Source organism: Agelaius tricolor, unplaced genomic scaffold (genome assembly GCF_023055355.1).
Source record: "Agelaius tricolor isolate 1412-34295 unplaced genomic scaffold, bAgeTri1.0.p SCAF_1, whole genome shotgun sequence".
NCBI classification, from domain to species: Eukaryota; Metazoa; Chordata; class Aves; order Passeriformes; family Icteridae; genus Agelaius; species Agelaius tricolor.
In genome coordinates this window covers 89,864,119-89,882,227 of record NW_027269261.1, presented here as the reverse complement: position 1 = coordinate 89,882,227, position 18,109 = coordinate 89,864,119, and the positions used below count along the sequence as shown (strand labels likewise).

The 18,109-nt window shown below is 35.7% G+C and overlaps 1 protein-coding gene across 2 annotated transcripts in view; it reads left to right on the top strand.

Annotated features, from left to right (window-relative positions):
• COL21A1 (collagen type XXI alpha 1 chain) overlaps positions 1 to 18,109 on the top strand; it is a 90,629-nt gene that overhangs the window by 60,486 nt on the left and 12,034 nt on the right. For both annotated transcript variants that reach the window (XM_071442779.1, XM_071442774.1), the window contains 5 exons: positions 10,159 to 10,203; positions 10,545 to 10,598; positions 14,860 to 14,913; positions 16,216 to 16,269; positions 16,752 to 16,823. In XM_071442779.1, the coding sequence (XP_071298880.1) occupies positions 10,159 to 10,203; positions 10,545 to 10,598; positions 14,860 to 14,913; positions 16,216 to 16,269; positions 16,752 to 16,823 (279 nt within the window). The remainder of the gene's footprint in view (positions 1 to 10,158; positions 10,204 to 10,544; positions 10,599 to 14,859; positions 14,914 to 16,215; positions 16,270 to 16,751; positions 16,824 to 18,109) is intronic.

Genomic DNA, 18,109 nt, shown 5'->3' with positions numbered 1-18,109 from the left:
AAGATGAATATGAGAATAGTGCTGTAATGAAACAGGTAATTAAAACTTCCAGAACTTCAGGCAGGCTAATCTGAGTTACTTCATTATTCCCAGTTGACAAAGATGATACACGACATGACAGCATAGCTGCTAATCCACAGTGTATTAAATCAGTGGAAAGATTCCCATTGAATCCAGTGTGGACTGTGGCCACAATAAATGCTGTAATAAACTTGGACCCACTGACCTATTGCAGCTTGGAAAATAAAGCCTGCTTTTCTAAGTTGTAAAGCTACCAGTTCTGTCCCAACTAATTCACACTTTCTGCCTGTTTGTCATGATTTTTAATTTTAAAATTTATTTCCTCCCATAGTGCACTTACATTAATATGTTAATTTGCTATAATTATAATATCTTTTTTCTCCTTTTTTTTGTCTACAGAGACTTAGGAAACTATTTTTTATTATATTTTGTTCAGCTAATGCCATTTTAAATTTGAAAATTTGGGAAAATCATGTAGAGAAGAGGTGGCATTCCTGCTAACATCTAAGACTGTTTTATAAATGCAATGTTAACAAAGGGAAATTCTTTAAAGTTGTAAGGAAATATGAAAGGAGCTCTAGCTGTAAACCCATTGTGGACATGAATGGCATATGCTATAAGTAGTTGTAAATGGTACTCAAAGTACCCTGTTTTCTGCTTGTATGCTATAGTCCTTTTTATGGCTACCCTGGCACTTTTTACTAATTTATATGTTGATAGAGGTTAGACATTAGCATTCCTCCCCTATTGCTTATGTTTTATGAACATAGAAATAGAAATACCTCTAGGAAATGTGTTATAACTATTTAAAATATTTCTACTGACTTGATGAGCTGTGTTCTAATAAAGAAGTGCTTATCATTTCTCTTAATTTGTTAATATTTTATAAACTGAAAAAGAGTGTTAAGCCAGTGTGATTCTGAAAGAATTGTCCTGCAGTGAGCACTTGGAGGTGCAGCTTTGTTAAAGAGTGCAGTAACTGACTTCTAAGCACAAAATTAGTGGTAGTGATGATTTATTTGTATTCCATGAGTGATTCCAATGAGCTAGACCTGTTTATACAGAAACCCACAGGCCCTTCTGAAGAGTCCGATTTCTTCTATGCATTGAAATAATTAGGGGTGTTTTTAGAAATTCTCACATAGAGACTTTAGGCTCAATAGTTATCTGTACTAGAAAGTGAACTTTCATTGCCAGATGAAGTGCTTTGGCATAAGCTTATTCTTATAAGCTTATGTTGTTCCACCTGAGTTTTTTCCCCTGAGGGAATGATGATGTCTAGGTTGAGCCTTTAGCTGTCATGTTTTCAGCTTGGCTTTGAGGGAGTCTAGGGATCTGGGTTGAAACTAAGAGTGAAAACAATTTGGTGGTATGGATGTATTCATTGCAATGTACTCTCTCATGGTAATATTCCCCAAAAATATGAATAAATGTTTGCCTATTTAAATGCTTGTGCATTTAGGAAATTGCAGAGACTGCGATATGTGCGTGCTTAGAAACATTGCTACCTTTTTTCTCAGTACCAGAAACTAAATTTTCTTGGTATTAGTATTGCAGTGGGTTTTTCTATAGAAATTCTTGGGTTTTTTTTGCATTTTAACATTATAGATATGTAATATGACAATGTGTTTTAAGTGGGAAAACATCAGTTTACCACAAGAGATTGTCGTTCAAAACCATTTAAAACCATTTCTGGTGAATTGTTTTTGTTGCTTTAATTAAATGATGTACTGATACATTTCAAGTATATTACTTAATGTACTATTTCTTGGACTGAGAAAAAGACATTCTAAAAAATCACTGGACTTGATGAAATGTAGATTTTTGAAAAGTTGAATGGACAAATCCACAAAACTGTGAATTGATCCTGTGTTCTTTATCAGAAATTTCTTTATTCTCAAGTATCAGCTAAAAGTGGGGTTGTTGATTTGGCTTAAATTAAAGAATTAAAGCAATAAAATGTGTGTGTGTGTGTGTGTGTGTGTACCTGTAACTGGTTAACTGGTTGTTTCAACCTGCTGAAAATAACTAGTAAAGATCTTGGAAGTTAAATAGTACAACGGAATAAAATAAACATACCTGAAGTGCTCAACATTCACTTCCTTTGATGTGATATTTAAAGAAGAACTCATTTGCATTCTTTTGGGTCACCTGATGTCAGTAGTAATATTTAGAGCATTCCTGAATGCATGTGCTAATTTCATTCAGCTAAGAAAGGCTTTTCTGAAGAGAAAAGGCTTGAAGAGAATGTTTGGACTGGTATATGTTGTGTATTGGACTGGCATCTGACCTGTAAGTGCCTGGTTTATACTTCAAGTAATCATTGTTTCACATTTGCTGATTATTCTTTAAAAAGAACAACATTTCCTTTTATTCTTGCCATGCAATTTTCTTGTTAACATTTTATGACTTAGATAAATATCTGCTGGAATTTCCAGTGATTCTGAAGACCAAGCAGAAACTTCCCCCAGCTAATTGCTATACTTAGAAACCAGACATAGAGAGTAGAGTTTGAATGAGGAAGATACTCAGTTAGAATGTAGCAGACATAAATATTTATTATTTTGGTTAATTTCATTGGTACATTGCTGTTCTCTTCTATGCTTTGCAACATGTTTATAGTAAGTTACTTAACCACAAATAGAAAGAGGTTTACCAAAAGGATGTTTGACTTTCATTCCTCTGATCCAGCTTCAACAGAGTAGTAACAGGGTAGCCAGTTTTCCAGCTACTCATCCTTCTTCTTCAACATGGGAGAAGCCAGAGAAAAAAATTGTTGTACCTGAGTCCTCAGAAGGTCTGAGTTACAGCCTCCTTGAGAGCTGCGGTCAGGGTGGTGATTCAAAGCACTCTAGCTGTATCTAGCTCTAAGTGCTGTGTCTGGCATCAAATCTGCAGTCTGCATTCTGAGAATTACCCAGAATGGTTTTCATTTCAACTCATATAGTCAAGTATAAGTCTATACTCAGTCTATTTCTTTCATATGATTTTTTTTCTACAGTGAAACTGATATCTGCATTTAACTCATTACTAAATACGTGTCTCAAATAGAAGGGATCATTTTTGTTTTGTCTTAGACAGTTTAGATATTTGGATTAATTGATTTTAATTGAATCCCTGCAAAAAATACACAAGAGAAAAACAAACAATTTGTAGCAGGACTGATTTGTTACTTTTATGTTCAAGTGGTAGTTGGGCTGTCAAAGTAATCAGTTACTTGTTGTGTTTCTTCTGTGTGACCTTCTTGATCAATTACACTGCATTATTCTAGTCCACAAATAGCTTTAAATGTGAAATTGAGAAACTGATGCTCAAGTCTCAGACACTCAAGAAAATATAGTGCTAGAAAATTTGGGGAAATGTGGCACATAAAAGTGTTTTGGTTTTTTAATCCTTCCATACTAAAATTACTACGAATTGAAGCTATGGAAAGTTTTATCAGAATAGAGTCTGGCTTCTGATCCATTACAAAACAAAACAAAGCAAATCAAAACACCATGATCCATAAGAGTGAATTTAAATCCATTTGCACGATTTAACTAATATTTCTCCTAATATTATTAAACCATTTTAAGAAGCAACCTTTGCCTGTTATTGTGCAAATTATTTTTTGCTTTAGTAGTTAGTTTTATTAATTAAATTTAGCCTTTATGATTGCTGAGTGATCACAAGGTGTGATTTTCTTTCTTTGTGCTCTGGAAGGGTTTTGTCCCAGCCTTTGTTCCAATTTTTCTTAGCTATTTCTTAAACAGGTAACAGCTGCCAAACAGACTTGGACTAAAGGAATTATCACAGAACTTTTTCTCTGGGAATGGATAGGAACATAGAGGGGTTTTTTGGCTTTTTTTTTTTTAACCTGTTATTTACTGCCAGATTCTCTCTGTCAGAGCTTTGGGACTTTCTTAGCCAAAAATGCAGGCTGGCCCATCCTGCTTAATAGCCAGCAATGGACCAATTCTGTAGGAATTTTACAATCCCTTTTGGAACACAGTTTTACTGTTTTCTTCTGCTGCATTCTGTGACCAATTTCGCAGAATCCGCCATATTTAAAAAAAAAAAAAAAAAGAGAAAAAAAAGAGTGAATGATTTATTGTTAAATTTACTCCCTGCTAATTTAACTGAGTGGTTCCTTACTATGGGAAAGAGATGTGGCTGAAAACTCTATCCAACTGCATCAGTGTGACCTGTAAGGACTACTGTTTGCTTATGTGGTGGGTGTAAGGAGCAGGGCAGCAGTCAGTGCCCTTCGGGGAGGCTTGGCTGGCTTCAGCCTGCCCTGTCTTACTGTGTCTAAGTGCTCAAGTGCTGTGACCCTTATAAATGTTTCCCTGTAATTGAAGTGGTGGAGAAATTTTAAACCATTTTGAAGGCTTATAACTGTTTGAGTATCAGTGTGATTAAGTGTCAAACATGGGTCAGTTTGTCAGCATTTAGATGTTTGTAGGATTTCTGACAGATGGGATGTTGGTTATCACAATCCCTGAGGCCAGTGCTACCATGATAGGCAGAGGGAGGGTATCATGGTGTCTCCTGCAGGGCTGGGAGTTCAATTTTGTCTGCCCATCTTTGGATCCATGAAGATTTGGCAAGTCTGATGTTCGTATTCTTTTGAGGGTTCTTTACAAGAAACAAGAGTAACACCAGTTTCAGCCACTGACAAGATATATATAGTTTTCATTTTCTATCACTATTTCCAGCTTTTAGATTATAGTTTTCCAAGGTCCGTGGTGTTGGCAATGCAATAGGGGTCACTCTGTTCCACATTTAACATGTGTGTTTTATTGCTAATAACTGATTTGCCAAAAAAGTGTTTGAAAACTGTGGCCTTATAACTGCAAAGATCTTGGTAATGCTTTTTCCTTTCCTGAACTTAATTTAAAGCTGCTGTGCTGGTCTGGTGGATAGTCATTATATCTGTGGGAATGCCTCTTTATATGTAGCCCTTTTATTTTTTCTTTCATCAATTGCAACTACTCAGTAGTAGCAGATTCTGCTTAATTGAATTTCTTATCCAGTTTTATACATCATCCAAATTTGGTTTGTCTCTTTCATTCTATTAGGATTATCATGGATTTGCTATAATCTTTTAAAAAGTGTTTTGATTGCTGTACTTTCTTCCAAATTATGGGTTGACTTGTATTTTTTGCGGGTCTCCAGTAAATCTCTCATGTATCATCAAGTAGGCTTTTTCAAATAAGGATCAGTAATACATGAAGATTTGAGTTTTCCAGGTGTTTAGAGGGATCATGGGAACATGTGGATAGATAGATATCTTTTGTGTATCTTGTTCTATTGCTGTAATTTATGTAAGACCCTTTAGGGTCATCTCAGCATTGCAGATTTTTCAGAGTGGAAGGAACCATTTGATTGAAACATAAATCAGAGAACTCATATATGCTAGAAAAAACATCTTTTTATCAGAAGAAAATAAGATAATAAAGGCAAGTATACTAAAGTTCTCTACATCTACCTGGGGAATTGACTGCAAAGCAGTTTGCTCTTAACAAAATAGCTTTTGGAAATACTCAATAATTTCACATCTTCCAGAGAAGAGATAAAATGTTATGATTATGGATACGCTACCTGTAGCCTAGAACTTCCTACTTTCCATAACAGGGTATCTTGTCCTACAAGGCACTGAAGAAATGGGGAATATTAAAGACATTAGCAGAAAATAAGAAATAAAAATTACCTAATATGTACTCCTTTTAAGACTAAAATAGGTTTTGTTTTGTTCTTAAGAAAGGTCTTCTGCATGGTTTCTTCTGCTGTTTGCAAGCATAAAATTAACCATGAGGGAGATGCAAATAATCCTGGTACTAACTGCAAAAAGCAGGAAATATTTTGAGAAATGTAGCTTGTGTCTTAAGTAAAAATGCTTACACCTAGTTAAACTGTATATGAGGCCCCAGGCAATTTCCTTAAAGGATTTTTTTTGGGGCTGCATGGAAGAAAGTCCATCTGTTTAATATAATCCAAAACAAAAATAGACACCTCATGATTAATGAAAACTACAGGAAAATTTTTCCAGGGATTGTGAAAACATTTTCCTCTTACAGTTCAGTTCTTAGAGTTCCATTCTATTACAATTAAATCCATTCTATCTGCCAGATATTATCAGAGTGGAAGATTTATTTAAATTGTTGAAACTGGAATAAAATAGAATATTTATACAAAATATAGTAACTGTGATAATTGAGGTTCATCATCACGACAGAAACAAATTAATGTGTGTTCTGAAGTCCCAGCTGTGCAGGCTGCAGCTGAGGAAGGCTGCATCCAGGGATTTAGTGGCATACTGAGATGAGCTTCATTTGGCAATGTGATACTGAGACAGAAGGAGATATCGAGCTGTGTGGGATTTGGCTGCCTGGGCATGGCCACCAAGAGCCACTGGAGTTGTGTGAGGACAGCTGCAGCATCTGGCAGGCACTACACAGTTTTTAGAGCAGAGTGACATCTTTTTCAAAGGGTAGGTCTGCTACCCCACAGCACCATCAGTGACACTAGAGATGATTTCAATTATCTACATGGCATTCAAGTGTCACTTTAGGTCCTGGGGTTACCCTGCAAAGCCTCCCCAGGCCTAACCAGGCCTTAGAAAGCTGACAGACTTCTGGGTACACATAGTTGAAATAAAGTAGAAGATAAATGATTAAACAAGTAACAGGCTGAATAAAGAATAAGGACAGCAGTCCTTACCCAATCTCCAAAAATCTTAGTTAGCTGCCAGACAGGTACACAGTGACATTAATTTTTAGGCACAAACTCAGCTGTGTGTGATAAAACTGCAGTTCAGAATTTTTAGAATAAACATGACTTTAAACCAAAGATTTAGATTTGCTCGACTATCTTGCTGGCTTTACATTTCATGTGATTATTGCACTTGGTAATAAAGGCTAAAATAATGAATAATATTACAGGCTTTTATGGGGTAAGGAAAGACTTCTCATTTAATGGAAAATTTCAAAAAGAGGAGGCAGGCATTGGAATGAAGTGAAGGTAATTGATGAAGTCAGATTGATGATGTTGGAAGAACTGAGGCAGTACTTGCAATTAACTTAATTTTTAAGTATGAAGAAATACTGAATAAACCTTTCATGAAGTTTGATGTAAAAGAAAAAGGGGAACACATTAACCAATTCAAAGTATAGAAATTCTCCAACTCACACAAGGATAGAAATCAGTAAAGGACAGTAGATTGTTTGATTTTCAGATATTCTGGCTAGAAATGTAATGCTACTTTCTATTGCTATTATAACTGCATATGTGATATACACAAACCATTTAACATACATTTTCTGTAAAGGCAAGGAAAAAGAAACTTTGGAATTACAACTCCTTTTCATATTTTATATAAACAAAATGTGCTCGATAGCTTTGCAAAGGACATCCCCAAAGGCAGGGTTTATTTTTCTATACGCCAGTGAGTCATGAACTATTCCACAGCATTGATTCTAATACTCCCAGTGGGTGGCAGTTTTCCCATTTGTAGCAGTTCCAAACATTGTTTTTCCCTTAGTGGCAGAAAAATTGCATGATAAATGTGTTTCATATTAAGTTTTGATTAAACACAGGCATTTGTTATAATTTTAGTTGCAATATACTCTTCAAAAAAATATTTTTTTTTGTCTTACTAATAGAGTAAAACTAATTGCTTTGCCTCATATTTTAAAGTTAGAATGCATTTTTTGATAATTAAAATAAGGTTTCTTTGACAGCTTAATGTTATGTCATCTTATTAAATATAACTTCCTATTCAAAATGTCTATGAAACTAAAAAAAAAAAAAAAAAGAAAAAAAGATGCTCAGATTCTAAGGATTTGTATTGTGAATGAAATCTCTCTTTGGGAACAAGACACATTTCCAAAGCTTGATTTGGCTTTTGATTTAGAAGTTAGGTAAGAAACTCTTGATATCTAAACTACCTTTTAACCTTGTCTTCAAGAGAAAGTGCCAATAATTCTAATTGGCATAATCAGAGATAATCCATGTAAATGGAAGTAATAGATTGGGACAGATGATCAAAAGACAATAATTTTTAATTTTTTAGGTATTCTGGAGCTGATTCTACAGAAATTAGTCCTTGTAATTACTTAACCATAGAAGCTACACAGAAAAATAACTCGTGGGAAGTACTCACTCTTTATGACCAAATTAGCCCCTTTATTCTCCTTTTGTGCCAGTCTACATGTGGAGAGTATCTGAAAATCTCTACCTCATGCACTCTGAAAATCACTCACATCAGCATAAGTGATTTATTCATTCTTAGCTGAGTAAATGTTAATGAACCATAAGAGAATTTTAAGGGTTTAGACCACCTCTCACTGACATAAGGGTCTAATTTCCACATACCTCAGTAGTGCAGAATCAGTCAGAAAGGGGAAAAAAAGGGGAGGGGGGGAAAGAAAGGAAATATGACTTAGTTTTACAGTTGTTGTTCTTGGAGTTTCGTTTTTCTTTGTCACTGATATAAAATTAAATGTTGTGTACTAGCAATTTATTTTAACCAAGAAAGATCAACACAGCTCAGCAGGACATTGTGTTTCTCCTAGGCATGCTCATATCACGGTAAATCATTTGTTGTGTTGGATAAGTGTGTAGAACTGTCTTCTCTGAGCCCTCTAAATTGCCCAGAAATGTAACTGGAAGTCTCTGTTAGATTCAGGATAAGAGGGCTGCTGCCTAGTGGGATGTTTTTAGCATATATTAAATTCTGGTTTATATTACAGGTACAGACACTTGTAATTTGGTTTTATATTTTAGAGCTACAGAAAAAAAACCCTACATTATTAAATATTATAATTATATTAAATAATTATATTCAGAACTCACCGATGGGTCTGGAAATTCCTAAATGTGGTGACAAACATGCCCTATTTCCCATCTCTTTATTTGTGTAAAAGATCTAAGAAGGTTTTTTTGGACAAAAGTTACGAAGACTTATATAACATAATGTGATTGGAAGTCTCAGTATGAGGCATTATTTTCAAGTTATTTTTATTGCATTATTTGATCTCTTCCTTTAATGATAGGTACATCAGATTCTTGGTGGTCTGTAAAATGCTCAGGATGTAATTGTTAACTCATATGCCATTGACCAATGAACTGTTTCTACTTTGTGGGGTCATTATTTACTAAAAGTGGGTGTAAACTGCAAAACAATGGGACTACCTTTTGCAAAGATGTAATTCATATGAAAACTATTAGGTTATGGCTGTTACATTCATGTTATGTTTTCCTATAGAATATATTTGTTTCAGTGGTGTCTAGAACAGTTGTCTTGTCTTCACTGCAACATGTTATTTTTAATATTAGATTAAAATGTAAAGCCTGTAAGCCAAATTCTTGCTGCAGATTAGTTATGGTACAAGTAGGACATTGTCTGTCCGAAAAATTTGAATTAATAGTTTTTACTTGAGAGAAAAAATCAACTAACTGAATATAGACTTCTGCATTAAGCATACAGAGAGGTCTCTTTTAACCTGAATCACATTCAATTAAATTATCACTGTTAGAAAAATGTGAGATGTACTGTAGAGCTGAATGAGCATGATGCTGAGGAAATGGCAGAGATCTTCAAGTATTTATGAAGGTGGAAGCTAGTATGCATCAAGTAAAACTGCATCTGTCTCTTTAAAGTCACTGTATTTTAGATAATATGATCTGTGATGCTGATGGTCCCATTGACCAGGGCTTTTGCTTTAATTTATGTGGGAAATCTTATGGATAATGTAAAGTGGTTCCTTTCCATGTGTCAGTCAGGGTTTTGGGGCAAGCAAGAGCATATGAGCCTGCTGAGCAGTAGACATGGGCTACTGCAACAAAAGCAGTGGGGAACAATTCAACATTAGTGTTTCACTGTATCTCTAGAGTAGTCTGCGTGTTTCCAGCTGAAGCTCTTTCTCCTATGTGTTTTTGGTCCTTTGAGGGATTTTTTTATTCTTGGGGTTCTTTTTGTTGGCTTTTTTTTTTTTTTTTTTTTTTTTTTTTTATTTTTGTTGTTTGTTTTGTTATGTTCTGTTTTGTTTTGTTTGTCCCTCCCCATATTTTGAACCCAAATCTTTTAGGCAAATGCTAAAAAATTTCTGGTGAAATTATTCCCTATATTTAAAAGGTTTTCTTTTTCTTTCTCAGGGAATTCCTGGAATTCCTGGAAATCAAGGAGCAAAAGGACAAAAGGTACTATTAGTTGTTCAAAACACAGTTAAAACCTATACTGTATGTACTCATTCCAAACTAAGGGTTCAGGCTTAGAGAAGAGTTTTCCTAGTGGGGATTTATAACATCAAATCATGCTGCAAAAGAATGGAGACAATTCATGGCACGTTTAAAAATCTCTTATTAGGTTTTACTTTAACTACTCCAGAAAGAATGAATAGTTTAAAAGGAACCATGCTAATTTCCTAATACATTAAGAAACAATCTTAATGAATTAAATCTGCATAGTTAAAGAATATATTAAAAAATGTTAAGTATGCATACATTAGTCATAGAATTTTCTCTTTATGTAAAAAATACAGGGTGAAATTGGACCGCCAGGTCAACCGGGAGCAAAAGGGTCACCAGGAGATACTGTAAGTTTCAAAATTGTGTTATTATGAACAAATAACTGTGGTGTTGCCATTTTATGCTTGTCATAAACAAACATGCAATGGTAAATACAAACTAGCATTTACAGGTTGGAAAGACAAGTCTATGGTAAATGCAAGTTTTTAGCTCAATGGCATTTTTGCAGCATGGAAATTCTGACTGAAAGCTGTGAACTGTTGTTTCTTTGTTACCTTTGCCATTACTTCAAGTTCTGAATATTTTGACAAGGAGTGAATTTATGTTTTTATAGGTTCTTGGATTCTGATAGCTGTTAAGAGATTGTATTTTTCAGTTTAGTAACTTGCCTGTCTCACAGTTGATCTCTCCTGTCATTTTTTGAGGTGTTTCCCTATGAAAATCTTCATCAGTGAACTTCTCCTTGACATACAGTAGTCAGGCTGGATTTCATCCATTTTGATAGACAAAGGGGGTTCTGATGTCCCTTGCAGTGTTAAAAGTAGAAGTAGTACACATTTGTATCTTCAAGGACAAATACAGAATACTCAGTGGTTCTCTAAAAAGGCCTTAATATTCATTTCTCAATCATGAGGACTGTCACATTGTTAAGGCCATCTTAGTAGCTGCTTTTCCTTGCATGACAGGAATAATCTTTTCAGGGACCATTCTTTCCTACTTTCAGTGACTGCAGGGCTGCTACAGTGGCTTCTGCCTCACTTGGTTGGATGAGAGGAACCTTGAAGGAAGAGGATGCCAAGGATGTCCATGTGGACCTTTTAATCCTCTGTCTTTCTTGATGAATCTCTTTAACATCCTAGCTAAGGTTATCATCCTCTCGAGTGTGTAAGGTCAGACCTGAAACCAAAATTACTTGGGCTTACATCCCACTCCAGTATTCCCTGTTCTGAAGAGAATCCTTGTTTGGATGGAGGTTAGCAACACATATGTTTGACCACCTTGGTATGTGCAGTCCTGTGTAATTACATGTCACTGCATGCCAAATCAGCCATCTGGGTATGAAAGTAGCTACTAACCTAAGCATCATTTACATACTGGTGTGCTGGGGTGTTCCTCATGGTATGGCTTCCCTTCCCTTCCCTTCCCTTCCCTTCCCTTCCCTTCCCTTCCCTTCCCTTCCCTTCCCTTCCCTTCCCTTCCCTTCCCTTCCCTTCCCTTCCCTTCCCTTCCCTTCCCTTCCCTTCCCTTCCCCTGATGTAGTTTTTGTTGGAGACAGAAATTGTAATTACTTTGGAATTTTAAAATCTCTGGGCTACTTTGGCATCCAGTACATTTTGAATTTCCTACACAGTATACTTACCCCATATCCAAAAACATTTTGAATTTCCTACACAGTATACTTACCCCATATCCAAAGAGCATCTCTTCCTTTCCTGACTACCACAGGCACAATCACTACATTACAGCTGTCAGAACGCCTTTTTTATATAGAGTACGCTGGTTAATTTTCTTTTCATGAACTTTGAGGACTTTTCTAGCTACCTCCTAAAGATCTCTGGAAAAAATAGATCTCCTTGACAGTTATTGCAGTTGTCCAGAACAAGTTTGGATGAAACACTGCCTGAACTGGAAGTTTAAATGTCCCTACTCTTAGTTAACACATAAACATTTGTTCTCTCACCTGTGCCTCCTAACTATTTTTATTGCCTGTTACTGGTATTTCTTTCTCCATTTCTTTCTGAGCAAATTTGAGCAAAATGCTAGAGGGAAGGCTATATCATCAACTCCAATAAAGCCTTGTGGGATTCCAAAGTCCTCATATTTATTTAACTCACCTACCATATTTTCTTCAAATTTTATTTAGATAAATAACATCTGGTTCACGATACACTTGAAAATAATTTATTTCTCTTTCCTGTCAATTCATTTAATGTATTTTTTTGTCACCTGATAAATTAAGTAGGAGATTGATGCATGGAATATGTGAATATATTATATGGCATCAGGGAATTTAAACCAGAAAAGATAGTGGGATTTTCCTTGTATTAGTCACACTGAATATGTTTGTTCCAGAAAACACAGATGGAAAGCTTGTGGATGGTCTATTAATAGCTTGGGAAAGTTTTTCAGTAACAAGCTCTTCTTCAGTAATCACTATCCCTTTTGCATTGCCAATACCAGCAATTTATTAATTTACCTGACATATAATGTCAGCTCTGCAAAACAGGATGATAATGCTATATTTTATGTCCTTGTTCTACATTTTTGTTCAGGACATTCTCTTCTCTTCTAATTTTTTATAGCTTTTAGATTATGTTCACAAGCTTTTCCTATATTGCATCTGAAAGTTTCCTTCTTGCAGTGTGCTGATTTCATTTAGTAGTTTCCATGTAATTTTTTAAACAAAACAAGTCAAATATGGCCTAGTAATGAAAGTGTAAAAAAGGAAACCAGGAAATAGGGACTTTATTTTCCCCTTTTCCTGCAGATGTATTCTTTACCTTAAATTATACTAAATGTATTTTCTCATTTGCCTTCTCTAGTGTGTGTTTGTAGGTCAATGTGAATACATGGCTGATTTAACTTAAAAAAAAAAGAAGCTATTCTGTACCTATAGTACTTCTGCTTTGTATAAGATAAAACAAATGAGGGACATTTTTGGTGAGCATATGCCACTTCTGTAACCCAAAGACTGATGTGGATTTCACTAGAAATGATCTAGTGTGGTGGTAGATTGTCTATGGCCTAAAGAAAAGGTTGCTATATTTATTGATGGAAAGTTTTGGTGACCAGTATTTTCTTACCATAAAGCAGGCAAGAAACATGAATTAATCTGTGGTTAATTTGTATTAATCTTTGGTTAATAATAAAGCACAGGTGAAATACCAGAAAACTGATGAAATTCTGAAAACAATGGCTACAGAGAATTACTTCTTGCTTTAGGTATTCTGAATTTTCTCTTCTATTGTGGAAACAAAGACACCCTTTAAGTTTTAGTTTAGTTTTAAACAAATAAAGTTTAATTTTTTTTTGCAAAGCTGCGTTGTTATCTGTATGAGAAATTATATCTGGTTTTGATTACATGTGACTTTTGGAAGAAGTCTGAGATAATGTCGTGGGAGTGAATTGTTCCTAACATTTATTACTAAATAGAAGGTGATTTTTTTTATTTATATGAAAGAAAAGATTAAAAAACAGCAATAACAGTGAATTTTGAAAATATTATCAGTTGGAATAATTGATAAAATTTAATCTCTGACAAGTTAGATTTCTAGGCCTTACTTGTTTGAGTTTCTGTATCATTATGCCTTTATTTTATGCTGCTCTTATTGCAGATTGTATTTCACAGTATTTAAGCAAGTCCAAGTACAAAAATAATAATATATTGATTTTATTGATGCATGCTGTTCTAGACTAACAGACTTCTAGACTTCACTTCTAAAAGTGAAGTGAGATGAAGTGGTGAAATAGAGAATTGTTAACATCAGATGTGGAAAATGTGATTAATGGAAATTCCTTCCTGGAAAGTATGATTTCAAAGGATTTCTTTTCTAATCTATACTTGAGACTAGCTTTAAACAGAAATTAAGGAAGTCAGCCCTTTGATGATTTGGTACTCTTTAGCTCTTATTTTAGGTTAAAACAGGCAGCTAAACATACCTTTATGAACTTGATTCCATTTGTGGAGTCCAAGAGGTTGTTTTGGCTTTGTACATGTGCCGAAGTGTCATGATCTGAAATGGCAGAAGCTATTGGGTTCTTGAATGAGTAGTTTAACTCTGAAGATTTTGCAGAAGATACAAAGGTGTGGCCCCAAAAGTTAATTGCTCCTGATAAATCTCCACAAAATTTGCCCAATGGGTCAAGTTATGACAACCTTTGAGGGACACACAGTCAGAAAGGAGAAAGAGAATTATGAAATGCCACAAATACTTCTGTTGGTTTTGGAAACCCTAAACAGAACCACAGAAATTTTTGTGTCACTTTCAGTTATGACTAAGGAAGCATTACAGACTGGGTCTTGAGTTGAAGAATTTTTCTCTCAGGAGTATTCTATGACAGCCTGTTCATTTTTCCTGGATGATTTTTTTCTATTGCACAGTAGCCCTTCATTAGAAGGTCTACTGTGGTCATTCAGACCATAGAAGGTCTAAATATTTCACTGTACTGTATCAAAACTGTAGCCTGTATAGTAATAAGATAAAAACATTGCATTTTACTGTTTAATTCACTAAAGAAATAGAACAATGATACTAGTAATACAATACCAAGCTCATTATTCCTCTGTTTTAGTACAGAAACATCTCTCTCTTTTTCATAAATAAATAGGGTTTGATGGGACCAGAAGGTTCACTTGGTCTACCTGGAGCTCCTGGGCCTAAGGTAAGTGTTTGACTTAATTTGCTTGTGACTGATAAATGACTGCTTTGTATGCAAATTTGATCTGGGCAGTGCCAGGATTTTGCAGCTCATTTTTTTGTGTATTGAATATTGGTGAGCAGCTGGATGATTTTCCCTGTGTTACCTTTTTATGATAGTTCAGTCTCAAGAGAGGTTAATATAACTCAGTAAATGGCGCCTGTCATCCCGTGAGGTTTTTAGCAGTTGTGGAAATGGTCAGACTTTGTTTCAGCTTTACAGTCCTGGAAAACATTCTGCAATGCTGGAAACCAGATAATTCTCAATATACATCTGAACTTTCCCATGTTACATTTATTTATATTTTAATTGTGTTCAATAATGTGATGTGCTGTTTCTTCCACCCAAGGAGCCAAAAATATTTCAGATTTAACTTTATTGATTGCACTTCAGCTACAGCAAGAACTAATTTTACCAATGTTCTCAAAAGCTAAAATAAATACTACAAATTCAGATTGGTTAGTGTAACTTTTTTATTTAATCCAAAATGAGTTTTGGATTAAATTGTAAGTAAGTATTGAATTGTATGTCCTAGAGAATATTTAGGAATACAGAAACCATTTCCCTAAGTTTGCATTTACATTTAGATTGCTTTCCCCCATACATTAGTCTACATCCAAAAGTGCATATGCATTTATTTATAATTGTATACTGAGAGTCTCATTTTTTTAAGTATTAATGTTTTCTGTGGTCAATAAGGTTGAATACCCTTGATACAGCTGAAAATTATTTAGCTGCATTTTTTTCTGTGAAAAATGCTTTTATTTTGTATATTTTTCTCACTTAGAATATAAGCTGTTTCTTAGAGAATCGCTCTTAATAAGCTCATTCTTACAGAAGTCCATCATGATGTAGTCAATAATTCCTAAATTTAATGCAAATCCTAATGCTGAATATATGTCTAATTCCATAGGCTGTGATAAAAACCAGAACATAAATAAGTATTTTGACTTAGACAATTAAATAAGATGATGGAAATGTGAGATTGGTACGCACAAACTTGGTGTGACTGTGTGAGGCAAATGAGGCAAGTGGAGATGGGACAGGTATGCAAAAGCTGGCAGATCAGGTTTTGTCATCAGTATCTCATCTTTCCTGAGAGAAAGTTAAACCTTCAGGCTACCTGTAATGGAGAAGAACTTCAGCCTTTCAGTCACTACCTGGGCCCATTTTTAAGAGTCAGTTTCTCAGAAGTGTCTGTTTATGTTTGCTAGACATACCACATGTGACAAAACATAATGCTGAATCCCCCACATTGTTATATAGGGTGATAAAGGCGAACCAGGAATACAGGGGAAACCAGGATCATCAGGAGCCAAGGTAAATATGATTCTGGCAGTGTTCTAGTTAAAGAAGGGATTCATTTACTTCTTCATGATGTACTAATTTTCCATTATTTCCCCATGCTAATTATAAGGCAGTTGGTTTCACAGTAAAATATTAGTCAACATCACATTGCATCAGAATCCCTTTGATGACTTACTCTTACTAATTTTATACTAGATTTTAGGCTGTGAAAATCAGATGCTCATTAAGTTCAAACCTGCAAACGTTGTTACTTGAGGTAGTATTTTTCGTGTAATTTTGAAACATCAGCTGTATTAAAAGAGAATAAAAATAGATACTGAATGTGGCTTCTCTATATTCACCATCCCTTCAAAACTCCTTTAGACATTTCAATGATCTTCAGTTGTAAAATTTCAAAATATCATAGCCAAAGTGTATCCTGTGGCCTTGAGAAACATGCAATGTGTGTTTTTATACACAGCATGTCACTGACACAAAGCTATTGTATTACTCAGGGAGATCTAGGAGTACCAGGGGCTCCAGGTGAACCAGGCTACCCAGGCATTCCTGGTACCCAGGGATTAAAGGTAAGTATTTTTTCCCAGTTTTACATTAATTGCATCTTTTTTTTGGAAGTGCTTTTCTTATAAGTGATCATTATTTTACAAAATCCTTTCTCTAAATATATCATTATTAGTAGATAACAGTTGGACACATTTAAAACAATCATATGTCCATCCTGAAAATTTTCTTCTGAAGGATAAAGCCCTTGATGTGAAGGCATTTGTGGTGAGTTGACAATGGATGAATGCCAAGTGCCCACCAAGCTGCTCCATCACTCCCCTCTTAAGCAGGGCAGGGGAAAAAATCAAGAAAATAAGATGGGAGAAAGCTCATGGGTCAATATAAAGGCAGTTTAATAAAGCAAAAGGAAAGGCCATGTGTGGAAGCAAAGTAAAACAGATTATTTATTCTCTGCTTCCTGTCAGTATGTGTTGTCCCAACCATTTCCAGCAAGCAGGACTTCAGTACACATAGAGGTTTGGAAGACAAATGTCACAAAATTAGAATTTCCTCTCCTTCCCCTTTCCTTTAGCTTTTATTGCTGAGCAGACATCTTATGGTATGGGATATCCCTTTCAGTTTAGGTCATCTGGCTGTGTCATAGAACCATAGAATGGTTGTGTCTTAAAGATCATCTAGTTCCAACCCCCATGTCATGGGCAGGGACACTTCCTTCCCCTACATGAGGTGGCTCAAAGCCCCATGCAACCTGGCCTTGAACACCTATAGGGAGGAGGTATCCACACCTTCTCTGAGCAACCTATCTCAGTGCCTCACCACCTTCAAAATAAGGAATTTTATCCTAATAAACCTAGTGTCAGTTTGAAGCCATTCCCTCTTGTCCTGTCATTACAGCCCCTTGTGAAAAGTACCTCTCCAGCTCTCTCCTAAGCCCCTTTCAGGTGCTGGAAGGCTGCTCTAAGGTCTCTCCAGAGCCTTCTCTTCTCTGGGCTGAGCAACCCCAGCTCTCTCAGTCTGTCTTCATGAGAGAAATGCTCCAGCTGTCTAATCATCTTCATGGCCCTCTGCTGGACTTGATCCACCAGATCCATGTCCTTGTTATGTTGGGGGCCCTGGAGCTGGACATAGGTGGAGTCTCAGGAGAGTGGAGTGGAGGGGGAAGAATTGCATCCCTTGCCCTGCTGGCCACAGTGCTTTTGATGCAGGCCAGGATGCAGTTGGCTTTCTGGGCTGGAAGTGCACATTGCCCGGTCATGTTAAGTTTCTCATCTGTCAACATGAACAAGTCCTTCTCTGCCGGGCTGCTCTCAATCCCTTCTCCACCTAGCCTGAATTTGTGTCTCCACCT